This window comes from Scylla paramamosain, chromosome 15 (genome assembly GCF_035594125.1).
Source record: "Scylla paramamosain isolate STU-SP2022 chromosome 15, ASM3559412v1, whole genome shotgun sequence".
NCBI classification, from domain to species: Eukaryota; Metazoa; Arthropoda; class Malacostraca; order Decapoda; family Portunidae; genus Scylla; species Scylla paramamosain.
In genome coordinates, this window is record NC_087165.1 from 25438512 (window position 1) to 25448511 (window position 10000).

Here is a 10000-nt window from a genome sequence, read left to right on the forward strand (position 1 = left end):
ATATATATATATATATATATATATATATATATATATATATATATATATATATATATATATAACACCTGCCAAATAAAATAAATAAAGAAATAATAAAAAAAACGCGAGAAAACCTTTAGATTATCACAACGCGAAAATTAACACACGCTAAATTGGATGCGTCATTAATTAATAGTCATTGGGACTGTTACCCCCCCAATAGTTCATAGCCCCTCCCCTATTCATTGCCACCCCCCCCCAACCTTCCCTGCCTTGAGGAACACCTTCACTTATGGCATACTATTGATGTGCTTTTTTTGACCAGATTTGAGCCATTTTAACCTCGAATTACATATACATACATATTGTCTCCTTGCAATAATTATAATGGTCTTCCTGGCTTAATTTTTGTTTATTAATTATTCCTTATGTGTTTATTAATTATCATTTGTCTAATTCCTTATGTTTTACTTAGCCTCGGTATTTAAGGATTTTTATTTTTTATTTTTTCACTTTCTGACTGTGGCCCTTGCAATGAACGGCTTAATAATTTATTTCTCGTGGTTTAGTGGAATTTTTAGCACTTTAATGATTAGAGTTCCTCACCAGTCATTTTATTCGTGAGAGAGAGAGAGAGAGAGAGAGAGAGAGAGAGAGAGAGAGAGTTTGAGTCTACATGAATGATAAAAAAAAGATAATAATCAGTTACAATATTTTATTTATATACAAGAAAAATGCATGATAATAATAATAATATTTAAATACAAGGAGGAAAATGTGTAATAATAATAATAATAATAATAATAATAATAATAATAATAATAATAATAATAATAATAATAACTGCTTTTATCATACTGACACAGATAAATAGTTTATTGACCATAAACATTATTATAACCAACAAATTAAATAGAACAGGTAAACATTTCCAAACGTAGTGAGTGACACACAGAAGACTGGTGACAAAAGGTAACCTAGCCCATTAAATGATTGGCTGTCTCAGGCTTCCACATCATCAGTGGAGCACCGCTTCTGACCACTCAGGGATGGACAAGCGGAGACAAGAATGGAAACAAATCAGGAATTATATCAATCCATAGCTTTATCATAGTTCTAAGTCATAAATAAATAAATAAATGAGTCAATGTCTTCAGCAATAATTACAAGATAAGCTTTAATAATAAAAAGTATGTATAAATGGATGAAATGTGGTCAGCTTGAGCAATGCCGGCTTCTTGTTATCCTGAACACCGGTCTCATACTGGATAGAGACAGTAATGTATGGGGGTTTGATGCAATACAATTTTATATGTTAACACTAGCAACATTTCATATAAGGATAAAAACTTGCATAAACTTCCTGTGTGTGTTTTTCTACTAAGGTGCAATTGTTAGGTGACCATTTGAACTTGCAGACGTCCTGATCTTGACAGTAACTTCCTACCATAACATCACTACTACAGTGGCTCAACACCATCACTTCCTGCTTGTCCACTAGTACATCATGAAGACTGCAACCTTCATGCCAGCTACACTATACAAGTATTTACAGATTAATGGCTGCATTTCCAAAAGATCGCTGATACAAGAAAGTCTATAAATATTGTGAAAGCTTCTAGTCAATGTCATATCATTTGCTTCAACAGAGGAAGAATAATTCAATCTTCCTGAATATTACAAATGAGATTTTATAGGCATTAACTTAACCATGTCATTCTAAATTATTCTACCTAGTTTCCAGGGACTTCAGCAGTGAGTAGATTAAGTATTGCAATATGCAGGAACTTAACCAGCACACAGGGAAGACAGTGGCAAATTAAGATATAAGAGGGGTGACCACAGGAACTAGTCCAGCCATCTCCATACCCATGAATTTTGGTTGGTGTGCCATTGGGGTGAAAGCAGAAAGTGATGCGCATACATTTTAGTAAGATTTAAGAATAGTGTGACCTTTGCAATGTTTTCTCCTTCAGTCAGCTGCATAAAAATGACATCTGGGAAAAAATATTGATCAGTCTTTTGAAAATCCAGCTTCACCTGAGTATTACATCATTAATTAACCATGTGTGTAAGTTAGTGCAGTACTGTATAAGTGCTAAGGTCCACAACCAAATATTTGTTATGCAAATATTTCTGGTACCACTTTCCACACATGTTGCTCTATAAAAAAAATTAATGTATAATTTTGAGTGGTTTTGGTTGTGTAACCTAACCTAACCTAACCTAACCACACATCTGTGAACTCAAGCTTCATTCATTAAAGTAATCTGAGGGGAAATTCCAGATTCTTCTGTAGTAATGATATATACACACACTTCATAACAGTTACACACTTTTGACAACATGTAAAAGTGTTTTGTGGCAAAGTTAATGAAGGGTTTTAAAGCAAACTTCACAACTGTTCTTAATTTCATAACTGGGAAGACTAAGTAATAATATTTACAATACTCTGACAGCTAATTCAGACACACCACACTCATATCACCATTCCTATCACTTGCTTAATATTATGCTTGACCTTGTAAGATCTTCCATATTTCACAGAGGCAGATGGTCACTTGAAAGCAATAGAAGCCATATCAAACACATATCAAAGGCAGTGGCATTCATGTGATGGTCCAGGTCCAGATTCCATACAAGTTGAGCTGTGCTGGATGGGCATCTGCTCGTCATGTCCCAGAGGTGTTCATCGCCCACATAGCAAGACTGCATATCAACAACAAGGTAACCTGAAAGTAAAAGTTGAAATTTACTACATATACTGTGGGATTGTGACTGTCAGTAGAAAATTAAAATGTGATTGGAGAAGGATAAAAGTTTTTCATTTGTTTCAGGCAAGGGTTAGGAAATAGTGAGTCTGTAGAGAGAGAGAGAGAGAGAGAGAGAGAGAGAGAGAGAGAGAGAGAGAGAGAGAGAGAGAGAGAGAGAGAGAGAGAGAGAGAGAGAGAGAGAGAGAGAGAGAGAGAGAGAGAGAGAGAGAGAGAGTGCGTGTGTGTGTGTGTGTGGTTTTTAAGTATGCTATAGAGGGCACACTTATTCATTCACTACACCCCACAAACTTGCAATGTCCCCATAGCATAGTTACAGACAACATCCTCTCATATATAAGTCTGTGTCAATCTTTCTGTGATGTACTCCAGCCCAGAGACCCACAGCAGCATTAAGAGTGGAGAGAGAGAGAGAGAGAAGAGAAGACACACAGAATGGATGAATAGAGATGCTGTGGTTTGTTTTTCTAGAGTTATTTTTTGCGTAGATTACGAATATAACATCCCTTTCTTTCTGTGACCCTCCAGTTCTTCGTAAATAGCAGTGCCCCACACGCAATGTCTATCTGAACTATTAAAATTGAGAAGGAAGCAGCAATAAATCGGAATCTCTTGAAATCCATGACTCTCAATTGACGTCCTGATGTTTCGATAGACTTGACAGTACATGCAGGATAGTGAATTGTTATTAGTTATTCAGATAATGACATGAATATAATTAGTTAAATATTAGCCAAGAGTGCCATACCATCAGGAGACACAGACAAAACTATATCATTACATGTTTACGTTAAAGGAAATAAACTATCAGCGAAAACCAACCCTTTATTGTTTATTTTATGACAGAGGGCGAGACGGGACCTGCGACTCTCAACACCAATCAACACCTGACAAACTGCAACAATTTCCACACTAAAAAATAAAACGATCTCCATTTTTTTGTCAATAGCACCACTAACCAGGAACTCCCGAACACAAAAGATGAACGTAAAAATTAACCCCCCTTTAATTAAAAACAATAAAAAATAATGATAATAGTAAATAAATTAATAAACAAAATAATTAAATATGAAAAACTGCCCTAAATTATCTGTTCCTTTCCATGCACTCCCACACCACGAGACCCAGACAGCACCACCACGCACTTCTACACCCATCCAGGGACTGAGGCACCCTGCACACATCACGTCTACCTCTCTACACCCCAAAACACATCCAAAACACCCCAAAACACATCCACACCCACTTAAACACCCAGAAACAGTCTTATCCACCCACAGCACACCCGTAGCCACCCAAAACACACCCAAACTCCTTAAAAATACCAAAAAAACACATAAAACACCTCAAAACACACCCAAACTCATCAAAACAGACAAAAACACCCCAAAACACCCCAAAACATCCCAAAACACATCCAAAACTGACCAAAACACACCCAAACACACCCAAAAATGACCAAAACACATGAAGAATGCCACAAATGAATATAAATATTTAAATATATACACATGACACAGGGTGGGAAGGGAGTATTGAGGAGTAGGGGAAAGGAAGGGTGCAACAAGAAGCAGGGAGAGACAGGGTGTAGTAAGATGAGACAAACAGCAGGACAGGGAAATTAGACAGGGTTTATTGAGATGGACAAATAGGGATAGTTTAATGAGATGCAAGGGTGATACAGGGTGTATTAAGGTCCAGGGGCAGACAGGAAGGGTGTACTAAAGTGTATGAAGACAGGAAGGGTGTACTGAGGTGTGGGACAGACAGACAGACAGACAGACAGACAGACAGACAGACAGAGAGGGAGAGATTAAAAGAGAAAATTTGAGATAGACAAAGGATATGAGAGAGAGAGAGAGAGAGAGAGAGAGAGAGAGAGAGAGAGAGAGAGAGAGAGAGAGAGAGAGAGAGAGAGAGAGAGAGAGAGAGAGAGAGAGAGAGAGAGAGTACTAATCATCTCAATCATTCAATAAATTCCTAATATATGTATAGATTTGTGTATACTAGTCTTACCTAATGTGTGTATAGATTTCCAAGCATATACCAGCATCTCTTATGAGTTTGTGTGTTTATATCAGACTTAGCAAAGATTTGGATGTGTCTCTAAATATATACTAGTGTTTGTATACAAGTTTGTGTGTATACTAGACTTATTAAGAGTTTGTGTGTGTTTCTAAGAGTATACAAACCATAGCAAGTGTTTATATATGTCTCTATGTGTAAACCAGTGTTTGTGTGTGTATACCAGCATTACATAGTGTTTGTAATGGTTTAAGTGTACACTAGTCCTTTTAAATTGTTACCTTCTCACTATCTCAGCCTTCCAGACCCACCTGAGGCACACAGCGTCACCCCAGTACAGCCCCAAGTTGGTCTGGCTAGCCCCAATGAGGATGAAAGCAGGAAGCATCATTATCACCTGCTGTGGTTGATGATGGTGGCTTCTACACACACACACACACCTCAGACAGCAATTCCTGGAACAAGAGAGGACAGAACAGCATGCCAGCCACAGCAAGAGCTAGTGCGTGAACAGCCACGGCCACCAACCGGCCACCAACCGGAATAGCGCAGCCCCCACAGTCGACCCAGCGGTGAAGACTGTGCTCAATATTATCTATCAAGACTCTCTCTCTCTCTCTCTCTCTCTCTCTCTCTCTCTCTCTCTCTCTCTCTCTCTCTCTCTCTCTCTCTCTCTCTCTCTCTCTATCAAGACTCTCTATCAAGACTCTCTCTCTCTCTCTCTTTTAGTGAAATGATTTTTACTTTAAGCTTCTTGTAATCGCAAAATTCTGTCAATAAACTATAATAATAATCTCTCTCTCTCTCTCTCTCTCTCTCTCTCTCTCACCATTGGTCGGTGGACTGTACAGCAGACACCCAGTCGTCATGGTGGAGGGATTTTCTCCAAGTACTGTACCTCCACCACTCCTTCCAGGCTCCTCCCACTTTCTTCCAGTCACTCCATAAGCTTGATAATCAGCAGCTGTCCCTCTATACCACAAGCTTCACTCTGGGCAGCTCTCTGGAGGCCTCCGAACCTGTGGGTGTGAGGTTAGATTAGGATAAGTTAGGTTAAGTTAGGTTAGGCTAGGTTACGTTAGGTTAGGTTGGTTAGGTTAGGCCTGTGAATGGTGTGTGGAGGAGGACAGGACAAGGAGACCAGTGGGAAGGCTGTGGAAGGCCTGTGGATGCTGTGTGGAGGAGGACAGGACAAGGAGACCAGTGGGAAGGCTGTGGAAGGCCTGTGGATGCTGTGTGGAGGAGGACAGGACAAGGAGACCAGTGGGAAGGCTGTGGAAGGCCTGTGGATTTCAAGATAATGCTACACCACACACCAACACCAGAACAATGCCTCACCTATCCACCTGCAGCCACATCACAGTCTCCCCCTTGTAGGTGATGGCAGGAGTGGTGGTGCTTGTGGTGGTGGTGCGAGGAGGCAAGGCACCCATGGCTGGAAAAGAAGGGGTGAGTGCATTGAGGCTGCAGGACGCGGTATACAGGTGTGTGGGAGGTGAGAGGGTGGGAGAGAGGGAGTGGGCACGTGGGAGAGAGTAAACGTGTTCTATGGCAAATTATATATAGGATTTCAAGGGTGTTTTTGTGTATGATAGGGAAAATATTCATACACACATACACACATACATTTTCATCTCCCAAGCACCTCTCCTCTCCTCCTCTTCCCTCTTCCCCTGTCTCGTGCAATAGGTAAACACACACACACACACACACACACACACACATAGATAGAGAGATAGATATTAGCCCAGCATGATTTAAACAATATAACTAACACACACACACACACACACACACACACACACACACACACACACACACACACATTGATAGAGGGATAGATATTAGCCCAGCATGATCTAAACAACTAATATAACTATCAAAAACATACACACACACACACACACACACTTCTCCACAAATCTGAAGGCACTGTGGTTTCCAAGCCCTCAAAGTGAATGAGAGTGCTGAGGGAATAATATTGCACCACTGCCTGCATCAACTTGTCACTAAAGCTGTCATGCGTCTCACACACCTCCTGTCACCGCTCATGCTGGCTGTCAACGCAGAACGCACCCTCCACCACTCATTGTTTGGGGTGACGGTTCTGTGGGAATGGAAGATAATTAGATTTTCTCTCATATCAAGTTGAATTGGTTTAGCTCTCTCTTTCTCTCTCTCTCTCACAATTGATTTCAAAGGCCACAAAGATGATTAGCAGAGGTTTTCTTGAGTGTTTCTCCTGACAGTAATGTGGGAATGTTGTTAATTTGTCACTAAAACCATAAAAACATCCTTAAAAACCTGTGCTACTTTGAATAGAGCCTTTTAAAAGTGTGTTTCTCCCATCAGTCGAGAAATGTAGTTATTTATTTACATTCTATATATAACACACACACACACACACACACACACACACACACACACACACACAGGTGGTCTGGCAGGAAAGTGCTATGAGAAATATACAAACGCATAGCAAGGCAAGGCACACAGCTTTCACACTCACCTCACACTCACAACACTCTTTCAACACCTTAACCTTTGTTGGGGAAGAGAAACACTACTGTCTTAACCTTACAAATACACTTATTATAGCTTATCTCTTACATGTACCAAGACAAGGCACACAACTTTCACCGTTACTCTCACCCACAACAATCTTTCAATGCGTTAATCCTTGTTGGGGAAGAGAACCACTAAAATATTATCTCCTACAAATATATTTAAACACTCACTCAACATGCAACACCTTAGATGAGAAGCACTCCTATCCAACCTTACAAAACCACTAATTAAAATCTTATCTCCTACATATACCAAAACCAAAACACACAATTTTCAGCCTCATTCACTCAACACAGAACACGTCAGCCCTTGATGAAGACGAACAGCACTCCTACCTTAATCTTACAAAACCAAAACACACAATTTTCACCCTCATTCACTCAGCACGCAACACGTCAGCCCTTGATGAAGACGAACAGCACTCCTACCCAATCTTACAAAACCACTAATTAAAATCTTATCTCTACTTCACTTACCCATCCATACACCAACCTTGTAACTCCACACAAGACAAGACACCACAGTCATCCACATCTATCTATGCCACACTGACTCCTGAAGCTGGTGGAGCACAGGGTGGACCAAAGGGCATCAGCTCCACACTCTGGGATGCCTGTGGGAGAGTTCATACGAGACCAGTGAGTACTTCTTCTGCATTCAGGGTCCCCTCCACCCTCTCGCACAGTACCTGAGGGCATGAGGGGGTGGTGAGAGGGTAAGAGGGTGTGAGGGAGGAGGGAAGGGATGAAATGTGGTGAAAAACAGAGGAGAACACAGGTGAAAAGGAAAATTGAAGTAGAGAAGAGGGAAAGGAAGAAAAGAGAAGAGATGAAAAGAAGGAAAAAAGAGAGAAAACAGAATTATAAACACAATTTTTGACATCATATCTAAAAATCTCTCTCTCTCTTTAGTGCTCCTTCAAAAATTCTCTCTCTCTTTAGTGCTCCTTCAAAAATTCTCTCTCCCTCTTTAGCTCCTTCAAAAATTCTCTCTCTCTCTTTAGCTCCTTCAAAAATTCTCTCTCTCTCTCTTTAGTGCTCCTTCAAAAATTCTCTCTCTCTCTTTAGCTCCTTCAAAAATTCTCTCTCTCTCTTTAGCTCCTTCAAAAATTCTCTCTCTCTCTTTAGCTCCTTCAAAAATTCTCTCTCTCTCTTTAGCTCCTTCAAAAATCTCTCTCTCTCTCTCTTTACATCATTCCTTCAAAAAAATACACTTGGTAAGAGGCTTTAACAAATATTCATGTATCACCTGCTGTCAAGGTACTGCTCACCACAGCCAATGAACACCAGTACAGAACACACAGCACCAGCAAGTCACACACCTCCAGGGACGCCCCACTGATGACATCCAGGGGGTCTATCACACTGCCCCAGGACTTGGACGTCTTGTGGCCGCCACCATCACCCAGGAGGCCATGCAGCAGCACAGTCTGGGGAGGGAGGGTGATATAACACAGGTGATATAACACAGGCAATACTGGTAACAATTAATATCACGTTACATAAGAGGAAGGAAAGGTAACACACAGGTAGTCAATTCTTTCAATCTATCGCCATCTATAAACATTATTAGCCTTCTGAAATCTGCATCTTTTTATCAAACGATTAGTAATGCTAGAGTTTACAGTATTAACAGATATTTTAGTTATATACCAATGAATATATGGACTAATTACACGCCTACAATTAGTTACCGGAGTTTGTGATAATACATAAGACAAAGGAACAAAAACAAGATTAATAAGAGAGGACAGGACCAGGAGACCAAGACCCAGACGACCTCACCTCAAAGGAAAGCCTCCCCGTCAAGTCGAGTCCCGGCATGACCACCTGAGCCACCCAGAAGAGGATGCCGTGACCCGTCTTCAAGGTCGTTGCGTAGAAGCGAGCATGGTCTCTCCCCTCCCCTGACCTGGCCAGCCCAGCGAGGCAAAGGGAGGGACCAGAGGAGTAACAGGTGTCCAGATCTTCCTCCTGCTGGGTGGACATGGAGGTCAAGGGTGTGCCTGGGGAGGAGCACAGGGTGAAGACGGAAAGTTGCGATTATTAATGTAGCCGTCAAGACTTTCATTCATCTATTGCTACATGAAGTTTATTTTTTTAATGAGGGTTTGCGCACACACACACACACACACACACACACTTTCTCTTTATCATCCTCTTCCTCCTCTTCTTTTCTTCTTCTACCTCCTCCTCCTCCTTCTCCTTATATTCAGGTCAAGTCAGGTCATCCAATTAGAATAAAATAAGACAGACAGACAGACAGACACACAAACACACACACACACACACACTTGAATGATATAAAATAATGCAGTTTTTCCTCACAGAAATATAGAAGGGAACCCAGAGTAGGTTAATAAAGGTGATACAGACAAGGACTGCACCTCAACTGTACAGAAAAACTACAATTTGGTACAGCTTTGCCCCAAGGTAATACTGATAATAGGAACACTAGGAGATACAACACAAAGAAAGTATATCAACTGAAGGAAAAACAATAAAAAAGTAAAATTTCTGCCATATATCAGACCATCCAAACTAACAATAGGTAAACACACACACACACACACACACACCTTCCTTCTCCACAGCCTTCCGCCTTGCATCCTCCTCCGAGCAGCCGCCACCCACACCTCCTCGCCATCTGCTGCAGTA

The 10000-nt window shown here is 40.7% G+C and overlaps 2 protein-coding genes across 28 annotated transcripts in view; one reads left to right on the top strand and one right to left on the bottom strand.

The window, feature by feature from the left end:
* LOC135107730 (uncharacterized) overlaps nt 1-10000 on the top strand; it is an 83367-nt gene that overhangs the window by 64580 nt on the left and 8787 nt on the right. The window lies entirely within an intron of this gene.
* LOC135107729 (valine--tRNA ligase-like) overlaps nt 5762-10000 on the bottom strand; it is a 40149-nt gene continuing 35910 nt past the window's right edge. For 11 of the 26 annotated variants that reach the window (XM_064017967.1, XM_064017966.1, XM_064017969.1 and 8 more), the window contains 7 exons: nt 9922-10000; nt 9128-9348; nt 8592-8772; nt 7897-8031; nt 6811-6882; nt 6114-6210; nt 5763-5794 (listed from right to left, as the gene is read on the bottom strand). The exon at nt 9922-10000 is cut by the window's right edge and continues 35 nt beyond it. In XM_064017967.1, the coding sequence (XP_063874037.1) occupies nt 6836-6882; nt 7897-8031; nt 8592-8772; nt 9128-9348; nt 9922-10000 (663 nt within the window). In that variant the 3' untranslated portion in view covers nt 5763-5794; nt 6114-6210; nt 6811-6835. Of the gene's footprint in view, nt 5795-6113; nt 6211-6810; nt 6883-7819; nt 8032-8591; nt 8773-9127; nt 9349-9921 lie in introns of those variants that run through there. The other 15 variants (XM_064017972.1, XM_064017971.1, XM_064017970.1 and 12 more) reach the window with 12 other exon arrangements.